General features: G+C 43.9%; 2 protein-coding genes across 2 annotated transcripts; both read left to right on the forward strand.

Annotated features, from left to right (window-relative positions):
• Window positions 1-11956: 11956 nt before the first annotated feature.
• LOC122047152 lies at window positions 11957-16323 on the forward strand. Its single transcript, XM_042608250.1, has 4 exons — window positions 11957-12101; window positions 13538-14416; window positions 15205-15412; window positions 16068-16323. Exons 2-3 carry the CDS (start codon window positions 13554-13556, stop codon window positions 15377-15379), a joined length of 1038 nt encoding a protein of 345 aa, XP_042464184.1. The 5' UTR covers window positions 11957-12101; window positions 13538-13553; the 3' UTR covers window positions 15380-15412; window positions 16068-16323.
• Window positions 16324-17140: 817 nt separating this feature from the next.
• On the forward strand, window positions 17141-20964 carry LOC122047153 (ER lumen protein-retaining receptor erd-2.2-like). The gene is made up of 6 exons (XM_042608251.1): window positions 17141-17454; window positions 18018-18217; window positions 18923-19063; window positions 19128-19208; window positions 20577-20701; window positions 20796-20964. The coding sequence occupies exons 1-6, from the start codon at window positions 17226-17228 to the stop codon at window positions 20842-20844; spliced, it is 825 nt and encodes a 274-aa protein (XP_042464185.1). The 5' UTR covers window positions 17141-17225; the 3' UTR covers window positions 20845-20964.
• The last annotated feature ends 296 nt before the right edge of the window (window positions 20965-21260 follow it).

The raw sequence follows: 21260 nt of genomic DNA on the forward strand, positions 1-21260 counted from the left end.
TTATTTTCCATTTTTTCTTTACATTTTACTTTTTTTCATATTTTTCTTTTATCCGAGGGTATTTCAGGTAAAAAAAATTCGATAATACCGGAATCAAGAAAAACCTCAATTTTTCGAGGTTTTCCGATTCCTAATTGTATGCCCCTTTTGCTAACGTGTCGGATATAGAACATTACTCGGGAATCATCGACCAAACAGAATTTTTGTTGATAATCTTGGATAGATAACCAATGTTATCAAAAATAACCCTCAACTAAACGCACCCTAGGGTTAATTCTTTATAGGTGCAAAATATCTCGTTGGATGTCTGATCTTTTTCATGTAAAAAGCTGTTGTACTAAGGCAAAATACCCCCCTCCCAATGATTTATCTATTTGTATCTTATTGTGGGACCGATGATATTAAACCACTTAAGAGGAGTAATATCACATTTTGCTCCAATATAATATGAACCCTTTATTTTAATTAATATTGGTTAATATTATATCGTATAATATTTAAATTTTTGTCCGTATTAATAACGCCGTGATGCATAACTATCATAATATGATCTCTTTTCTTTATCCCTAATTAATAGTGATTAATATTAATCAACATTATATTATAATAATTACAATCATAGTTGGGTATTTATTTCTAATCAAGTCCCATCAATATTGTATTATAGAAGTCATGATCTAATAATTATATAGTTGTAATAGTTATAAAACTAACAGTTATTAAGATATATAATTATTATCATTATAAAACCCTAAACCCCATCAATATTGATCCTGTCCGAACTATGAGTTGATGAAAGCTGGGGATGTGGCGTTCTATGTTGGCTTCATATAGACATCGGGATGAGGTGGACCTCCGGCGAACCTGCAATAAAGTCGGGCCGGGAAAGGGTTCCCGGCGACGATCCTCCGACGCTCAAGTCAGGCGAGAAGAAAGCTAGAGCAAGATAATGAGAACTATAGCTACAGTGTGGATGATTGCATACCTCCGTCGAAGTCTGGGGGTCCTTATATAGGCCCCCAGGGAGGCGCATGCACGCTCCTCGACGCGTGAGCGCTTCCCCAAACATACCTCAAAATGGATGTGTCAGAAAAGCACGTCTGACGCCATACCGCAACTGTCTGAGCATATCTCTGACATGACAGTGGAAACTTCTACCGTACGATTTTCTGTCTGGTCCAGCCGCCGACCATGCTGTTTGTCGACGGCACATATCTCGAAAAGGATATCTCTGGTCGTCCCCTTTGTACTCTTCTGCACCTTCTGTCTTTTATCGGGCCGAGCGGGAGAGACGCTCGGCCATACTGGTCGGGCCGAGCGGGACCGCGCCTCGGCCATATTGGTCAGGCCAAGCAGGACCGCACCTCGGCCATATTGGTCGGGCCGAGCAGGATCGCGCCTCGGCCATACTGGTCGTCCGGGGTGACGCGGGAGGGGCCGAGCGAGTGGGTTGCTCGGTCATATGCTCGGATGAATAGCGCCTATGTTGGCCTACGGCCCAGCTGAGCGGCCGCTCGGCCCAATCAACTGTCGTATGTGAATTCCTGAGCGTCGGAAACTCGAACCTTAGCCGAGTTATTTCCTTGCCGACCTGGCCTTCTGTCGCGGCCGACCTGGCCTTCTGTCGCGGTCGATCGGCAAGGTGGCCTCTCGCTCGGCTCACCTTTTAAGTCGATCGTCTCAACCTTGACCTTCACGTGTTTTTAACCTCTGTCCGTACGGAACCCCTCCTTTACTACCGGATCACGTGCCTCCCCTTTAAGTCTAATCGAAGGAGGCTGCAAGTCCGACTGACTGGACTATCGGCCTGGCGACATGACGGTCGTTCTGTATCTGATGAGAATGCCGCTCGGCATGGAACCCACTAACACTTGGAGAGTTCGACATGCCGATGGATGTCTTGCCGACCCAACGTCGGTTAACGCTGATGTCCTCCGAATTTTCTCGGAATTTGTGTAAATCCCTGCCATTAAGGCCGAGCACGCGCCCTCGCCTGCGTAATGGCGGTCATTAAATGCGCCCAATGGGGTGATGCCACGTGGCCAGGCGATCATCATCGCCTGCTCGAGCTGTCAGGCTCGATGTGACCCCTGGCGCTTTGAATTCAACGGATGGATGCGCTCCTCGGGTCCCGTGCCCTGGATCGAGCGGTCCCTGCAGCTCGAGCCCAACCTTTATAAGGTTGCTTCCTCTCCTTCCGCCGCTTCCGGTTTATCACGCCCGTGCTTTTGAAGGTTCCTGCTTCGTTCTCCAGCGAACCCACTCTCGACATTCCGGCCATTCGCTCTCTTCTCCAACCATCCTCTTTTCTGTAAGAATTCTTTGCTCATTCCTTTTTTGTTTTCTTCGCGCTTTTTCTTCGCATTCCAGTGGTGTCTGCGCATCGCAGGCACTATTCCGTTCATCTCCTCCGTTGCCTTTTCTGTTTTCCCTTTGCTTCACATCCCGGCGGCAATGGCTAGTTCTTCTGCCCCCTCTCCTGGTATTTGGTATCAAACCATGGAGAGTAAGTTTAATTCGGGAGATGCCTTCAAATTACTTAATGCCTATGAAATCCCGGATGACCATAAACTGATTCTGGCCGAGTCATCCGACCGGCCCCATGACCCGCCGACCGGCACTGTTACCTTCTTCCGCGACCAGTTCGTAGGCGACCTTAGGTTTCCGATCCACCCATTTATCTTAGAAGTTTGCAACTATTTTCGTATTTCGCTCGGCCAGCTCGTTCCAAATTCTTTTAGACTGCTGTGCGGCATAGTTGTGCTCTTCCGAGTGCACAATATTCTCCTTAAGCCCCAAATCTTCCATTATTTTTACTACTCCAAGCAGTCCGAGCTGGGCACCTTCTTGTTTCAAGCTCGGATCGGTCTAGTTTTCTTTGATAAAATGTCTACCTCCAATAAGCATTGGAAAGAGCATTTTTTTCTTCCTGCGTTTTCCCGAGCCACCATCCTTCCGGACTAAATGGCAAACTTCGTTGCCGACTCCTCCCGAACTGAAAAGGTACCGGACTGAGCCCACTTTTCTGCATGCGGCGAACTTACTGGCCGGGCTGAAGCTAGACATACACAAGTTGCTGCCCGAAGGGATGATGTACCTATTCGGATTAAGTCCGATCCGAACGCGGCTTCCGAACAGCCCGGGTAAGGAATAACCTTCTCTCCTTTTCTTGGCGTCTAACTGATTTCTTTTCTTTTTCTTACAGCTGAGACTATGATGAAATCGGTGGTGTTCGGCCTGCTGAAGTGCAAGGCCGACGAGATAGAGGCGGCTGCCGCGCAAGAAGCGGAGAAACTGGGCCTCAACCCGATCGGCTCTCATGAGGGTGAGAGTGAAGAGGTTCAGACGGCGGGCGAGGCGTCTGCCGCTCGGACAGCCACCACCGATGCAGCTGAGGAGACTACAACACCGAGTGCGCAACCGGCCACTCGACACGAGGAAGTTGAGTCTGCTGAAGATGAAATTCCATTGGCTGGGCGCAAACGCCATCGCACGAGCACCCCCACCCGCTCGGCCACTTCTGCTGTTTACGCGTCCGAACAGGTGGACAATCTTCCCGCTACTGCGTCTGTGGAAGCGCTGTCGTCCGACCGGACCTTGTCTCAAGGAGACTGGCCTTCCGACCCTGTCGCCGCTCAGCCTCTTACCTCGCTCCCTCCGCTCTGAGCCGGTCGGACAAACTTCTACGCCTTCCGCGTCCGCTTAGTCCACTCCGGGCCGACATAGGACTATCAAGGCCCTGCTCCACCTGCCGACAGAGGAATATTTGTAGAAGGTTGATCAGCCGTCGAGCCCCGAACACTTGATAACAATTCGAGGGCCCCTCGCAAAAGTCTAGGAGGATGCCCGAGCGCGCGTGGGCGTGATGCCACCTAGGCTGCTCGGCAACAGCCATCTGCAACAAACTACTGGGGTAACCCTTACAAGTTTCTTCTTCTTATCCTTCGTTCGGTATTTTACGTTTTTAACTGAATCGCAGCATTGGGTCGAGAGTATAGCGGTGTGCCACCGCTTAGCTTTCCTCGAGGAGGAATTCAAAAAGCTCAAGGTCTCTGGGGGGATCCCTCTTCAAGGCCCTTCCTACGCCGAGCTGAAGGCCGATCTGGAGAAGGCCAACAAATTGCTGGAGGTCGAACGGCATAAATCTTCGGGCTTGCAAATCATGGTAGACCGGCTCGAGACCCAGGTCAAGACCTACGATAAGAAGATTACTCTAGCCACTAACAGGAAAAATCAGGCCGTCACTGACCTGGAGGCGAAGAATGCTGAAGCCCGGGCTCTTGAGGTCAAAGTCAATGAGTTGACTGACTTGCTGGCTGCCAAGAAGAATGGCCATTCGGCGGAGGTGGCCGCCCTTCAGACTGACCTGAAGACACTCCAAGAGGCGTTGGATGCCTCTCGCGCTGCCTTTACAAAATATCAGGATGTCGAGCCGAGTCGAGTCGCTGTCATGCAGCAGAATTACATTCGCTCGGAGAAGTTTATAGAGAAGGACTGCGCTCGGCTCATCCACGCTTTCGAGCTAGCTATCACCGCAATGGCTGACTATCTGAAGAAAAAGGGCCAGCTGCTCGAAGACTTTACTGTTCCCGTCCGCGACCATGCCGACCTTCTGACCACGATTTCGGACGAGATTTTTAATTATTTAGAATGAAGTCCTGTATGTATGTTGGCCATCCGGCCTATGTCACCCTTTTGTAATCGCCGTTCGACTAGTTTTGTTGAATGAAGCTTCCTATGCCCGTTTTCTTGTCTAATCATGCGTATTTGGATCGCGTGGTTTCTGAGCTCGTGCCTCTCGATATTCACATTACCGTTCAGCAATCTAATGACATATCACCTACGTAAGTTTTCTTGGGCTTTTTTAATGCCAAGGCTAGACCCTCTAATTGACGTTCGTCAATCTATAAGTCATGTTTTCAATCACCGCTCGAAGGTCTCCCGGGCGGGACATTTATGGTCTCCGCTTCGACCCTAGGGTTTAACGTCGCCACTCGACGGTCTTCCACGTGGGATATTTATGGTCGCCACTTCGACCCTAGAGTTTAACGTCGTCACTCGACGGTCTTCAGGCCGAGGGGTTTATAATCGCCGGTCCGACTCTAGAGTTTAACGTCGCCGCTTGACGGTCTTCAGGCCGGAGGTTTTATAGTCGCTGGTTTGACTCTAGAGTTTAACGTCGCCGCTCGACGGTCTTCAGGCCGGGGGGTTTATAGTCACCGGCCCGACTCTAAAGTTTAACGTCATCGCTCGACGGTCTTCAGTAAGCTCGGTCGTTCGGCGTGCACTAGTTATGTCTTTTCATGATCTTATTCCTGTAATCAAAGGATAGCATAGGACGGGAATACACTCAATTAATTACACAGGCGCACCTTCTACCTAGCTCGATACGGCTGGAGGTGACTAGCGCTCCATGGTTGTTCCAGCCGTCGTCCGTCTTGATCTTCAATGTAGTATGCACCCGATCAGAGCTTCTCGACGACCTTGAAGGATCCGCCCAAGGAGCCTCCAGCTTGCTCACATCACCAATTGACTTCACATTCTTCCATACTAGATCACCGACCTGGAATACTCTGGGGATTACTCGCCTATTGTAATTTTGCTTCATTCTCTGCCGGTACGCCATTAGCCGAGCAGCTGCTTTAGCTCGCGCTTCGTCTACCAAATCCAGCTCCAGCTGCCTCCGGTCGGTGTTGTCCGCGTTGTATTGTTGCACCCGATCGGATTCGATTCTGACCTCTACTGGCACGACCGCCTCTCCTCCGTACACCAAGTGGAACGGTGTGACCCCCGTTCCCTCCTTAGGAGTCGTGCGGAGTGCCCATAAGATGCCAGGGAGTTCGTCCACCCAGCTGCCTCCGAGGTGGTCAAGCTGAACCCTCAGAATTCGAAGAATTTCCCGATTAGCGACTTCGACTTGTCCGTTACTCTGCGGGTATGCCACAGAGGTGAAGTGTTGCTCGATGCCGTACCCTTCGCACCATTCTTGGAGCTCTTGTCCGGCGAACTGCCGCCCATTGTCGGACACGAGCTGCCTTGGAATGCCGAAACGACATATGAGATGCTGCCAGATGAACTTTTTGACCATCTGCTCAGTGATCTTGGCCAGTGGCTCTGCCTCAACCCATTTGGAAAAGTAGTCCACCGCTACTAGTAGGAACTTCCTCTGCCCAGTCGCCATAGGTAAGGGTCCCACGATGTCCATACCCCACTGGTTGAACGGACAGGATGCCATCGATGCCTTCATCTCCTCCGTCGGTCGGTGGGAGAAGCTGTGGTATTTCTAGCAGGAAAGGCAAGTGGCTACGGTCTGAGCGGCGTCTTCATGGAGAGTTGGCCAGAAGTAGCCAGCCAACAGGATCTTCCTTGCTAATGATCGGCCGCCTGGGTGTCCCCCGCAAGATCCTTGATGTACTTCCTTCAATATATATTCCGCGTCCTCCGAACTGACGTACTTTAAAAGTGGCCGGGGAAAAACTTTCTTGTAAAGCTGGTCCCCGATGAGGGTGAACCGACCGGCTCTCCTTCTCAGAAGCTGGGCTTCATCCCGGTCGGGCGGAGTGGCTCCTGACCGTAAAAACTCTACTATAGCTGTCCTCCAGTCGCTGGGGAACGTGAGGCCCTCCATCCTGTCAATATGCGCTACTAAGGATATGTGCTCGATTGCCTGTTGAGTGTCGATCGGTGTTATTGAACTAGCTAGCTTTGCCAACTCATCTGCTGCCTGATTGTCTGCTCGGGGAATTTTTTGCACGACCACCTCGCCAAAGCTGGTCTTGAGTCTTTCGAAGGTCTCCACGTAGAGTTTGAGCCTTGCATTGTTAACCTCGAAAACTCCTGAGAGTTGTTGAGCGGCGAGCTGAGAGTCAGAGAAGATAATCACTCAGCTGGTTCCCACATGTCGAGCGGCATGCAGTCCCGCTATAAGGGCTTCATATTTCGCCTCATTATTAGTAGCTCGATAATCCAACCGAATGGACAGATGCATCCGCTCCTCCTGTGGTGAGATTAACAGAATGCCGACTCCGCTCCCGAGTCGAGTTGACGACCCATCCACATAGACCTTCCATGAAGCCTCAGGCTCGGGACTCTGTATTTCCGTGACGAAGTCCACTAGGGATTGCGCTTTAATTGTTGTGCGGGGCTGGTAATGAATATAAAATTCACTGAGCTCCGTGGTCCATTTAATCAGCCGCCCGGACGCCTCTAGGTTGAGGAGGACTCTCCCTAGAGGGTTGTTCGTCATGACAATGATTGTGTACGCCATAAAATAGGGTCGGAGTCTCCGAGCGGTGAGGACTAAAGTGAATGCAAGCTTTTCGATATCAGTGTAGCGGGACTCAGCATCCTTTAGGATATGACTTAAGAAATACACAGGCTGCTCCTCGCCATTTTGCCTTACTAGCACTGAGCCGACGGCCTGCTCAGTCGATGATAGGTAGATACGGAGCGGTTCGCCGATGGCTGGCTTTGCTAGTACAGGTAATGAATTTAGATACACCTTTAATTCTTCGAAAGTCTGGTCGCACTCTATGTCCCATTGGAATTTGGCCGCTTGTCGCAAAATCTTGAAGAATGGCAAATTCCGGTCGGCTGTCTTAGAGATGAATCGTGACAAGGTTGTTATCGGTCCAGTGAGGCGTTGCACTTCCTTCATGCTTCGGGGCGGTGGCATGTCCTGCAGTGCCTTCATTTTGCTAGGGTTCGCCTTGATGCCCCGTTCGGTAACAATGTAGCTCAGGAATCGCCCACTTTTCGCCCCGAACAGACACGTCTGGGGGTTCAGCTTAACTCCGTACATTCTCAGCGTCCGGAAGGTTTCTTCTATATCTGCACACAGGTTGACCCCTCGGAGTGATTTAATAAGTATGTCATCTACATATACCTCCAAGTTTTGGTCGATCTGCTTTCGGAACACTCTGTTCATGAGTCGTTGATACGTGGTGCCCGCGTTCTTCAGCCCGAATGACATTACCTTGTAGTAATAGGTGTCATCCGTCATGATGAAACTCACTTTCTCCTGGTCTTCTCGGGCGAGCGGCACCTGGTGATAACATTGATATGCATCCAACATGCATACCAGCTCGCATCTGGCGGTCGAGTCCACCATTTGGTCAATCAGGGGCAGAGGGTAGAAGTCCTTCGGGCACCCCCTATTGAGGTCCCAGAAATCGATGCAGACCCTCCACTTGTTACCCGGCTTGGAGACTAGCACCACATTCGCCAACCAGCACGGGAATTGCACTTCCCGTATATGGCCGGCTTTCAGCAACTTTTCGACCTCCGTGCGGATGATGACGTTCTGCTCTGCGCTGAAGTCCCGCTTTCTCTGCTTCACTGGCCGAGCGTCCGATCGGACATGGAGCTCATGCTGAGCTACGTTCGGTGAAATGCCCAGCAACTCGTGGGTTGACCATGCGAAGACATCATGGTTGCGTTGTAGGCACTCGACTAGCTCCTTCCTCTGGTCTTTTTCCAGGTCAGACGCTATGAATGTTGTGGCTTCTGGCCGGTCGGGGTTGGATCTGTACTTCCTCCTTTTCCTCGTAAACTAAAGTTGGAGGCTTTTCAGTTACGGTATTTACCTCGAGGCGCGGTGTTTTCCGCGCAGACCTGGACTCGACTCGGACCATTTCCACATAGAATCGCGGGGCGGCCAGCTGATCTCCTCGGATTTCGCCTACTTGGTCCTCCACGGGGAACTTGATCTTCTCGCAGAATGTGGAGACAACCGCTCGAAATTCGTTGAGTGCGGGTCGCCCCAATATGACATTATAAGCAGAGGGGGCATCGACCACTATGAAGTTAGTGGTTCTCGTTCTTCGCAGCGGCTCCTCACCCAGCGATATAGCCAGCCTGGTCTGGCCGACGGGCAAAACCTTTTTGCCAGTGAATCCATACAAGGGTGTTGTCATCGGGAGTAGTTCGGCACGATCAATTTGTAGTTGGTCGAACGCCTTTTTGAAGATAATGTTGACCGAGCTACCTGTATCAATAAAAATATGGTGAATAGTGTAATTTGCTATTACCGCTCGGATAATGAGTATGTCGTCGTGTGGCACTTCAACTCCTTCCAGGTCCCCAGGCGCGAAGCTGATCTCGGGACCCCGTGCTCGCTCTTGGCTGCAGCCTACTGCATGAATCCTTAGCTATCGTGCGTGTGACTTTCTGGCCCTGTTGGAATCTCCTCCCGTAGGGCCCCCAGCGATGATGTTGATTTCGCCCCGAGCTGTATTGCTTCGATTTTCCTCCTCCCGAGCGGAGGGCCTTGCTCGCTCCTGTGAGGCTCGGGGGTTGGCCCTTGGCGGATGATGATGCTACCGCTCGACAGACTCCCTGGCCCCACGTCGTCCGGTGTCCTGGTGTCGAGGGCGCCGATCAGGTGAAGGGGATCGGCGGCGATAGCTCTTAGGTGCGGGGTGAGCGATCGGCGGAAGGCTCCGACAGTCCCGGGTGTTGTGGGTGGTTGACTGATGAAGCGAACAGAACATGGGAGTCTATACCTTTCCCTTCTGCTTAGGTCGATCAGCTGCCACATGCTGGACAGCTTGCCGTCTCAATTCGTGGTGTGGACGTATTCCTTCGGCTCGAGGTCCCCTTGGCGATTGATGGCTGGTTGGTTGCCTCCACTCGGAGGGCGTCAGCGGCTCGGCCGGTGCTTCTTTTCTTCTCACCGCCTGGGCTTCCTCCACATTGATATATTCATTGGCTTTGTGCAGTATATGGTCATAGCTGCGAGGCGGCTTTCTGATGAGCGAACTGAAGAAATCGCCGTCCACAAGCCCTTGCGTGAACGCATTCATCATGGTCTCCGAGGTGACTGTCGGGATGTCCATGGCCACCTGGTTGAAGAGCTGGATGTAAGCTCGGAGTGTCTCCCTCGGGCCTTGTTTTATGGCGAACAGGTTGACGCTGGTCTTCTGGTAGCGCCTGCTGCTCGCGAAATGATGAAGGAAAGCCGTGCGGAACTCCTTGTAACTTGTGATTGATCCGTCCGACAGTCTCCGGAACCACCGTTGCGCCGATCCCGAAAGAGTGGTGAGAAATACCCTGCACTTTACACCATCTGTATATTGATGTAAAGTGGCTGTGTTGTCGAACTTACCCAGATGGTCATCCGGGTCGATGGTCCTGTTATATTCTTCGATCGTCGAGGGCGTGTAGTGCCTTGGCAGTGGATCCTGAAGAATGGCCTCGGAAAACTGTCGATTGATCCGCTCGGGGGATGATTCAGCCTGAGACGCCTTCCCCTTCATAGCATCCCGTACGGGCACTTCATCTGATGACCCTTGATTGGCCTGTGCCAGCTCGGACGGAGTCTGGAATAATGCCCGATGAAACGGAATAGGGGCGGGCGACGCATTCCTTGGAGTGCCGGTCTGACCTTTATTCTGCGCCCATGTGGAGTATTGCTCCGGTCGGACTTCCTCCGCCGCTTGGCCACCTGACGCCGAAGTTGCCTATTGTGCTAACTGCTCGGCTATCGCCTTCTGCTGCTGCTGCTCCACGATTTTTGCCGCTCTTGCCTCAATAAGGGCGTCGAGCTCCTCTTGAGAGAGTGTCACGGTGTGTGGTCGTCCAGCTCATTCCATCTTCTCTGCTCGGATTCAGGTGTTTTTCCACAGACGACGCCAATTTGATCTTGTCCAAACTATGAGTTGATGAAAGTTGGGGACGTGGCGCTCTATGTTGGCTTCGTGTAGACGTCGGGATGAGGTGGACCTCCGGCGAACCTGCAACAAAGTCGGGCCGGGAAGGGGTTCTCGGCGACAACCCTCCGACGCTCAAGTCAGGCGAGAAGAAAGCTGGAGCAAGATAATGAGAACTGTAGCTATAGTGTGGATGATTGCATACCTCCGTCGAAGTCTGGGGGTCCTTATATAGGCCCCCGGGGAGGCGCATGCAGCTCCTCGACGCGTGAGCGCTTCCCCAAACATACTTCAAAATGGATGTGTCAGAAAAGCACGTCTGACGTCATACCGCAACTATCCGAGCATATCTCTGACATGACAGTGGAAACTTCCACCGTACGATTTTCTGTCTGGTCCAGCCGCTGATCATGCTGTTTATCGGCAGCACATATCTCGAAAAGGATATCTCTGGTCGTCCCCTTTGTAGTCTTCTGCACCTTCTGTCTTTTATCGGGTCGAGCGGGAGAGACGCTCCACTATACTGGTCGGGCCGAGCGGGACCGCGCCTCGGTCATATTGGTCGGGCCGAGCGGGACCGCGCCTCGGCCATACTGGTCGTCCGGGGGGACACAGGAGGGGCCGAGCGAGTGGGCCGCTCGGTCATATGCTCGGGATGAATAACACCTATGTTGGCCTACGGCCCAGCTGAGCGGCCGCTCGGCCCAATCAACTGTCGTATGTGAATTCCTGAGCGTCGGAAACTCGAACCTTAGCCGAGTTATTTCCTTGCCGACCTGGCCTTCTGTCGCGGCCGACCTGGCCTTCTGTCGCGGCCGACCTGGCCTTCTACCGAGATCAATCGACAAGGTGGCCTCCCGCTCGGCTCACCTTTTACGTCGATCGTCTCGACCTTGACCTTCACGTGTTCTTAACCTCTGTCCGTATGGAACCCCTCCTTTACTACCAGATCAAATATATTAAATAGTTAGATTAGTCAGGAATATAATATATGTATGCATACATGTATAAAAGTATTTTAGTAATATCATACTTATATATTAATTATATACATATACCTACATTATAATTAAAAGATAAAAATTTCTAACGGATGATCGAGAAGATTTACTCTATGATTTTATAGTTACTCAATGCAGTTCGGAAAAAAAAATTAAAAGAGGAGGGTCTTTCTCACGATTCCATGAAAATAAATGATGATAAAAAATAGGAAGATGACCTCCTATATTTTAATTACCGCACTGACCCGAAGGGACATAGCTAACATTGGCTACAGAGCGATGAATTGTTTGCGCTTTTAAATTTATCCCCGATGGGAGGAGACATATCTAATAAAAGGTAAAATTTCCAAAATAAATTTAATACCCCAAGAGACGTGTGCAATCTAGGGGAAAACTGCAACGGAAAAAGGAAAGGAATCCGGCCGATCGTCTTCCTCTTCTCGTCGCAAAGGTAACAATTGGCATACAAACCGTTGCATTTCTCGTGAAATCGATCTCCTCGTCTGTCGTCGTTGCTGGTACGTTGGTATTTCGACAACTAGGGTTAGGACTCGGCATACAATTCCTCGATCGAAGCAATGGATTGGTTTTTTTTAGAATCAATATCGGTCGGGGCGGGGCGGGGCGGGGCGTATAGACAGTAATTGTATGCTAGAGATCCCATTCTACTCTTTGCTTTGTGATTTGGCTTTTTTGAGAAGAAGTGTGGCGAAGTATTCTTTAATTTTGGGAAGGGAAAAAACGGAAAGAGGACTATCGTTGTTGAGCATGGGAGAAATGCTTTGAAGAGGTTCTCTTGTGAAGTGTTGATTCGTTCTTTCTGCTTAATTTCTTCTTCTCTTATTCATTGAAGAGGATGAAATGCGGGCATGATTCATGTTATTCCTTTCAGACAACCGTCAGGTTGCACTTGCCTAAGTACGTTTCCTGTTATGAACTCTGTGATTGGTTAATTTTGTTGCATATGTATTTTGCATATTCCTGCTGAAACCTTAATTATTTTCCTCTTTATGTAATTTCCTAATGCTAGGTCTTGCTTGGTTTTCGTTGCAATCTGGAATATTTTCTTGGAGGAAACGAAGATTATCAAGTAGAGCGATGCAGCACAAACTAATTGTGCTGACTCATGAAGAGTCACAATATAATTAAACTGAAAATTATTCAAAATTGCTAACTATTTTATCCCTAAAATTATAACAAGCTTTTAGAGGGTCTAATTTCCTGAAAAATTACAACAATCTTTTAATTTTAAAACTTATAGAATTTATGAAGTATAAAAATTTAGAAGGGATTTTTTAATTGACCTCCAATTCTTAGTCTCTGTTAAAGAGATTTCTCAAGACCTCACTTTTGGGTTGATACCATGTTTCAATCATGCTTATTCGATCCCTATAAAAAATTATTTTACTAGAATAGATACAAAGAGTTGAAATCAATTTAGTATCCTTATGTCCTATAACTTTCTTGGATCTGGTTCTATTTCTCTCTCTCTCGAAATGTGCAATTTAGTTATTCGTCCATCCTCGCTTACTAGGAATCACTTAGGAGATCGGTAGCACTTGTCTAGCAAGTATCTATTGGAATTTTTTTTGATCTTATGATTTTTTGTGAGATAGAAGAACTTTCGTATTGATCTTCTCTAAAAAACCTTGGCTTCTAATTGTTTATTCTGTTCAAATGGATTCTTTTGGCTAGTAAATGAAATGAGTAGATTAACTAAGTTTCCATGTCACTTAGCTAGTTAGATTAATGGGTCGGGGTTTATTTTCTCTTTGGCTAACTGGCATGTTCTTCTTTTTTTTAGTTTTTGTTTTAAATTACTCAAAGCGTTCTTACATCATAATTATTGCCATCTGTTCAGCTAAAATAAACTTTCCTTACCTTCAGATAGTACGGAGATACTATGGAAAATGAAAAGCAGGAAGATGATTCTTTGGTGCTAAGGTGTCTGGTAGATCATGCAGAAACCATATCGAATGAGTTAGAGTCAAACCAATCAGAAGTTGATAAACAAAAGGAAAAAGTTGTGGAGGTGACAGTTGATACAAGATGCAACATTGACAACTCCAAGGAGGAGTTAGAACTTCTTTTGCGCAGAGTTAAAACTACTGCAACTTTGTTTACCTACATGAAATCTAAAGCTAGAATCATGGCAATTCCCCAATTAGCTCATACATCATGTGGGATCAAACTTCAGGAGGGCATAGGTTTTGTTGACAAATTCGGTGTTCCTTTATCCAATTGGTCTAAGGATGTTGACATTTGCCCCTTTGAAGATGCAGACAAAGGAGTGCAACTGACAAATTCTCCCAGGTTTCCTGGATCTATTGATGTCTATGATCGAGCATACAATGATGAAATGCTGAGTTCAGTACATACTATAACAGATGTTATGGAATTTCTTGTTAAGAGAGTTATCATTGCAGAAACTGATGCTGCTAATCAGAAAGAACTAGTGAAGTTGGGTTTAGAAGAAAATAGAAGGAAAACCCTTCAGATTGAGATTATGTCTGCAAGGGTTGAAGAGGTGGAGAATTTTGCATTTGGTGCAAATAATATTCTAAGTGAAATGCGGCAGAAGGTTGTGGATATGGTTGAAGAAACAGCAAGACAGAGACAGCAAGCAGAAGAGAATAAGCAGGAGCTTCATCGTGTGAAGCAAAATTTTGAGACATTGAGATCATTTGCTAAAAGTCTTATTAGTGTCAGAGAAGCCCTTCTATCAGCAGAGCAACAGTTTCGCTCTGTTGAGGAGCTTTTTGACAGGCACAGCATTCACCTGAGCTTACTATATTATTAACTTTTGAGTTTTAATTGTTGTGCTACTCATTCTTACTTGCCTTTTGCATCCTCTTGTTCTACGGTAGGCAGGACATAACATATTTGATAGTCCGGAGGAAAATAAATTAAGCTAAGCTTCTTCAATGATTTCACTTACTTTGCCTGATCTTGTTTAACAACTTTATTCCTTACAAGTAAATAATAGCATATTAGATTATTCCTTTCAATCTAGTGAGCGCTTAAATTCTTAATGAATTGCACAATTTTACAACTTTGATCATTCCTATATTTGGCTTACTACTCTTGCAGCATAAGTAGTTAAGATTTGTATCTTGTAAATTTAAGACACTTGATGGCAAGTCCTAGCTCAAAATAAATATAAAATATCTTTATTTTTGCCTGATTATAATATCTTTTTGTTTTTCTTTATTTGCTAAAACCCTTCATTGATTTTAGTTTAAGTGATCATGGCTAGCATTGTCAATCTTTTTGATGTCTGTACCCATGATAATTGCTGGATTATTTGAGAATTTTCTACTGCTTACCTTTAAAGTTTGTAAATACAAGCAATTATGCATTTTATTATCAGGCAAATTTTCTGCCTCCTTTTCCATTTAATTGATGTTTAAGAAGTTAGATTAAGTTCAAATTTTTAGAATGAGAAGAGCATGGTTAAAACAGAGTTCCAACATTTATATGAATAGTTTCTTCCACTTTTATTGTGCTGATCTTGAATTGAAATCTGGCGACATTTCTTTTGTTGGGGGATACAGTCTAAGTGCAGGAACTTCTCGCTTGGAGAATGAGAAGGTCCATAAGGAGGCTGAAGTTCAAAAGCTCATTGAAGAGAATGCAGGATTAAGAGCTCTCGTAGACAAGAAGGAGGCCCAACTGCTGGCCATGAACGAACAGTGCAAGTTCATCGCTCTGAGGAGCCCTGGCATTTAGTCCTTTATACACTCCTAGGCCATCTTCACGACAGTGAGTTTTCTTCTTTCTCTTTCTCTTCTCTTGAAATCCTTCCTTACAGGTCGTTTTGTTCAAGAATTAGTTGTAATCTGAGAACATGGGATTTCACTTGTTTAATTTGTGTTACCCTTACTGGTGAATCTATGCCTTAGATGTTGCATCTACTTTACACAAACTAATCTATCTTGAGGTTTCATTAAAGAAAATAAAAATTATATGCAGATTCAGACTTTATCAAATTCATCTCGAATCAATATAACTAATTGGACTCGTTGCTCCAGCATTTTTTATTGTGGGTTAATTGCAGTATTGAACTTTTTGTGAATTTTACTCTGATCTTACATTCACTTTTCATGTGTAATTTTGAAGAAAAAAAATGGTATTCTTGCCAATAATCTAATATGATATATCATGATTAATTATATCAAACTAATCATTAATGAGTGCAATAGCTTACACCTAACTTTGCCTTAGATTAGCAATTAAATGATGCTTTGTTGCAGTAATAATTTCATGATCATAGTTAAATTAGAGAGTAAACTGACTTATATTTCCTTAGTAATAATAATAATATACATGCGTGCTGATAATTTTTGTTGTTTTGCTCAATTAATAGAGGCAAAGGATGTTAACCTGCAATCTCTCAGGTGTTTGTTTGGTTTTGCAGATGAATCACTGAGAAAAGAGCTTTACATACAAAAAGATCAAGATTCAATCAACAACTCCTTTCTTTTCCCTCGGCACGAGCTTTTTATTCAATTTAATGGAAAAGGATCAGTTCTTGAAAATTAGTTGAATTGCCGTCTTTTTGTGGGCACAAGCTTTTTATTCAATCTAATGGAAAAGGATCAGTTGAATTGCCCTCTTTTTGTGGGCACGAACTTTTCATTCAATCTAGTGGAAAAGGATCAGTTCTTGAAAAATAGTTGAATTGCCGAATGCATCAGTGTCCTTTACCACGACTCAAGTGTTGATGTTATTCTCGAGATAAAATATAATGGGGCATCATTTAATGATTAATGAAAAAAGTTTTTTTTTAAAACTTTTGCCTATATATAAATTCTTTGTCAATAAATAAAAAAATAGTGCCATGAGCACTTATCCCACTAGAGAAAAGGCTCCATGATGCAAATGTGGAGGGAATTTAGTGAATCAAAAAACACTATTTTTCTTCTCTTTATCTATTTTTTTCTATTTTCTTTTGTTTTAGAAAACTACTTTTGCATTCAAAGGTAGATCACCTCCTTATCTATAAAAAAAAAAAAAAAAAAAAAAGTTAACATTAAAATTTTCAAAATTTATTATGTTTCACTTTCTAGAAAGTATGGGCATATTCGGAGACATCACAAATAATTATATAACCATTTAAAATCAAAAAAATGATATGCTCAAGAAAAAAATTGTAAAGAAAAATTTAAAGATAGACACATAAAATGACGAGGTCCACAAAAAATGAAATGATGAATCATGAATTTATATATCTATCATTGAATTTTTCTTTAAAATTTTTTTCTTTACCATACCATTGCGGTTTAAATCCTATGAATCTTAGCCCTTTATCAAATTAAAATTATATTAATTTTACTTATTTTAAAATTCTTAATTTTTTAAATTCCCCCCTACAATTTAGAAAACAACTTTCTCTCATGATCAAAAGTGTGAAATTGCTTAAATTCTATGGTGTTAAGTGAAATTTCGTCGCCTATAAATGAGAGTTCTCACTCTTCCGCCGTTCCCTAAAAAAGTGCCCCTTGGTTGCCCTGTTTTATTTTATTTTTTGGGGGGATTCGACAGCGAGAGCGGATCGGCGCGGCGGCGTTTTGTGATGAAGGGAGGGAGAGCGAGGAGGCCGATCCATGTGGTGTTGTCATGGGTGAAGCGGCAGCCGCCCAAGGTGAAGGCGTTCCTCAGCGTGGTTGCCGGCATGGCGGCCCTGGTCTTCCTTCGCTTCATCGTCCACGACCATGACAACCTCTTCGTCGCCGCTGAGGCTGTGCATGCCGTTGGAATCTCTGTCCTAATCTATAAACTCACCAAGGAGAAGACTTGTGCCGGTGCCTGCCCTCTTTCGACTTTTATTTTTTCGCTTGTATGTTTTGGCTTGCTTTGTTTTAATCTTCTCTCGGTTTGAGAAATTGGTTTTCATGTCGTCGAAGTATATTTTAGAAATATTGCTGCTTCCTACTTGATTAATTGTTCATGTAGAGATTTTGAAGGCCAATTTAAGTAGAAGATGCCCTATAAACTAAGACTAGAAAGAAATGGTCATCTTTCCATTAAAAAGAGCATGCCTTGAATTCTCTGATGCTCGATCTCTGTTATCTTTTGGCAAAAAGCTTTTCTTTTCTTTTTCTTTTAATTTTCCACTCTGCAGGATTCCTAATTTTGTTTTTCAAATGTTTAATCGTTGAAGCCTCTATTGGGAGTCTGTGGCACGCTTGCTTTTTGTGCATTTAAGTGTTTTCTAGAAACATGTCCTCTGATTTTTAAAGATTTTACCAATATGTATTTTCAGGTATTTAATTGAATCGACCTTCTTATTAGTAACTTGAATGATATTTTATTCTTTTGATGCTTCAATTTGTAAATTTTTTATTTATACTTTCTTAATATGCAGGACTTTCACTGAAGTCTCAATACTTAACAGCCTTGTTTTTAGCTGCTAGACTCTATTGCAGCTTCGTAATGGAATATGATATACATACAGTGTTGGATACTGCGACTCTTGCTACTACACTTTGGGTCATTTATATGATTCGCTTTAAATTGAGGACAAGTTATATGGCGGACAAGGACAACTTTGCTATATATTACGTGGTGAGACAGCTGATCTAGATTATAACAATCCTAATTCAATGAAACATCCTTTACATACTAGAACTCTATACAATGTAGATTTAATGCTTTATTCTACTATATCATCCTTTTCTAATTGTAATGGTGAAAATTGGGTTTTATTTAAAACTGCACTAGTATGCATTATTATGTAATAATGATTCATCCAGAAGATCAAACTATTTTGGATTGTGTTCCTGTATTAGTGTTTAGTCAAATTAGATAGCTCAGTGTACTGGATGTGCTAGTGTCATCCTATCCTGAAGCTGTTTGATTTCTTGGTTATGCACATGTAATTTTGATTGGATAGCATGCTTGGTCAACGTTGCAATCAAAAGTGGCTTAGTGTGATGGTTTTAATTATTATGGGATAGAAATAGATTTAGTAGCAATTAATTTAGATAGAATGGTGATAGTCTAGATAAAATTGTACAAATAATATCGTTGATGAAGTAAACTAATTGGAATTCAGGAGTTTTAAAGTTTGTTAAATTTGTTTGAAAGTTCCTGCCAAATTAGTTGCTTAGAACTTTACGCCACACATAATAATAAATTTCTAGTCTAGATTTAACAATTTACAGTCTATGATCTTTTAAAGGCTCTTGAAACTTGTCTCCTTGTCAGTCAAAAATAGCTTCCAGTTTATTTACATGATCTGACAAACATGACCTTTATTTTTATGGTTAGGTTGTGCCTTGTGCTTTGTTAGCCTTTGTGATTCATCCTTCAACATCCCATAATATAGTCAATCGGATTTGTTGGGCCTTTTGCATTTACCTGGAAGCTGGTTCAGTACTGCCCCAGTTACGATTGATGCAGAACACAAAGGTAGGACCTAAACTACATTCTTTCCAGAGAAAATTCTCTAATTTCTTCATATGTGCTTTTTCAGATTGTAGAACCTTTCACAGCTCACTATGTTTTTGCTCTAGGCGTTGCAAGATTTCTGAGCTGTGCTCACTGGGTCCTTCAGGTCTGGTTTAGTATGAGTTTCATTTGTTTCATGTTAATCTTGTTAATATTTTGCATCTCAATTTCTTTCATTTCTTGAACTTGCTTAGACTTACATATCAGCAATTTGCTTTTAGCTGCCAGGGTAGAAATTTTGTTCATCTTGTATATTGATTACATTTTTGAAGTTGTATCACTTTCTTTTCCTGCTGTAGGAAGTGATTGGCTTCCTATGTTCAACAATCATATATTTACCGTACAAACAAATTTTACTCAGCTTTATATGCATGTTTGCATTGAAAATTTATCTTCATCTAGTTTAAAATTGTCAGTCATTGCTTGTCTTTTTTTGAATTAGTAATTGTTTTGAACAAAAAAAAAATCTATAGATAGGATTCTCTTCATATTAGAGTAGCTTGGTTCTTCATAAGCCCCACTAGTGTAGCCTCAAATAACATATTTTATGTTCCCTCATCCCTTTTTAGCGGTGGGGAAAAGACCTCACTACGCCCCCACATTATTTTAAAAAGAATTTCCGTGAATATCAAATTTTGTTTATAAGCATATTTATATAGTCTTGGGTTGTCTATTTGCTGATGTGCCTGTCTTTTTCTCACAAAATGATGAATATTGCTGTTGATATTTCACTGTCTGTACCAACTCAAATTAGCTTCTTTATTTTCTGTGTCCATCCGGTTTAAGGCCACAATTCTATTACTTCTGTGAACATCAGAAGTTAGCATTGTTCAGACATCAGAGTATTTTTCTTAATTTCCAACCATTTGTGAAGACAGTATGACTATGATATGATTACATGCATTCGTGTAGTGTTAATGAATGCAACTCTATTAGGTTTAGGCTTATTTTATCATTTTCCTCTCTGGGATGATGGAAATAAACCTTGAAAGTTTTGTTCCATGTATCCTGCATAAAATGGTTCATAGAAGTTTCAGCATAGTCCCGCCATATAACTAGGGCATATGCCTTTTGTTGACAGTAAGGTGTTATTTAGTTCAGATGATAAAAAAATAAGATGGAAGCTTAATGCATAGACAAAAGTGGGACTGATCAGTTTTTCCATTGCGTTGTTTACTTGGACAGATAGAAATGCAGGGAAACATAATAGTTTTAAAAAGGATGGAGAAATTGTAATTACATGACAGATAAATCATGTTTGCCGTATGCAGTTAGAGATCTGAGAGCATCCTGTGAAATATGGTTTGCAAGAAATTGATAATCAAACAGATAACTATGTATGTAGCTAGCCCTAAGAAGTAAAATAGTCTTTGCCCCTTCGACTCAATTCCTTCAAACTTGCTTCGCCTTAGTAACTTGTAGCAATTATGTTTTCAACAATGAATATTCTAAAGCCATCAACTCATTTTTGTAGGTCCTTGATACCCGAGGAAGATTATTGACAGCTTTGGGGCATGGCTTGTGGCCATCCATGGTGCTTCTTGCTGAGATTGTTCAAACTTTCATCCTAGCTGATTTCTGCTACTACTACATTAAGAGGTAATAGATGAACTATTTGTTCTTAGTGTGGGATTATTTGCTTATCTTTCACTTTTCATTTCACCTTTTTTCACTTATTTCACTTATTTCACAGTGTTGTTGGCGGACAACTAGTGCTACGGCTCCCCTCTGGTATAGTGTAGTCTGAGATCTCTTTGCACATGAGTTGTAAGTTAAGTTTGAGAATTTTCTCAAAGTATGGAATCTTATTGACTAAACTGCGACTTGTTTAAGTTTAAAAAAGAAATTACTTGTCCTTTCAATGTTCATTTAAACCATCACAATTAAGACATTCAAGTCAAGATTATAACTAGTTATAAACTTGAAATAAGTCATGGAGTGGGAACTTTTATTTTGCCTCGTATAATTTATTTTTGGCCAAAAATCAAAAGAATGTACCTGTTTTCATCATATGATTGCCCTTATATCAAAGGAGTATCTTACCCCATCAACCTTTCCAACGGGCAAAAGGTGATTCGTTCATTTCTTTTTAAGGTCAACACACAAGAGGTAAATCATGGACTATCAATCTTTTTTGTAAAATGATAGTTGCTATTAA

This window comes from Zingiber officinale, chromosome 2B (genome assembly GCF_018446385.1).
Source record: "Zingiber officinale cultivar Zhangliang chromosome 2B, Zo_v1.1, whole genome shotgun sequence".
NCBI lineage: Eukaryota > Viridiplantae > Streptophyta > Magnoliopsida > Zingiberales > Zingiberaceae > Zingiber > Zingiber officinale.

Bases quoted from the DNA above. Each gene is read 5' to 3' on its own strand.
- LOC122047152 (XM_042608250.1), top strand. From the start codon at position 13,554: ATGGAAAATGAAAAGCAGGAAGATGATTCTTTGGTGCTAAGGTGTCTG. The intron at 14,417-15,204 runs GCACAGCATTCA...TGGGGGATACAG, and splicing joins GTTGAGGAGCTTTTTGACAG to TCTAAGTGCAGGAACTTCTC.
- LOC122047153 (XM_042608251.1), top strand. From the start codon at position 17,226: ATGAAGGGAGGGAGAGCGAGGAGGCCGATCCATGTGGTGTTGTCATGG. The intron at 18,218-18,922 runs GTGAGACAGCTG...TTTTATGGTTAG, and splicing joins ACTTTGCTATATATTACGTG to GTTGTGCCTTGTGCTTTGTT. The intron at 19,209-20,576 runs GTCTGGTTTAGT...TCATTTTTGTAG, and splicing joins GTGCTCACTGGGTCCTTCAG to GTCCTTGATACCCGAGGAAG.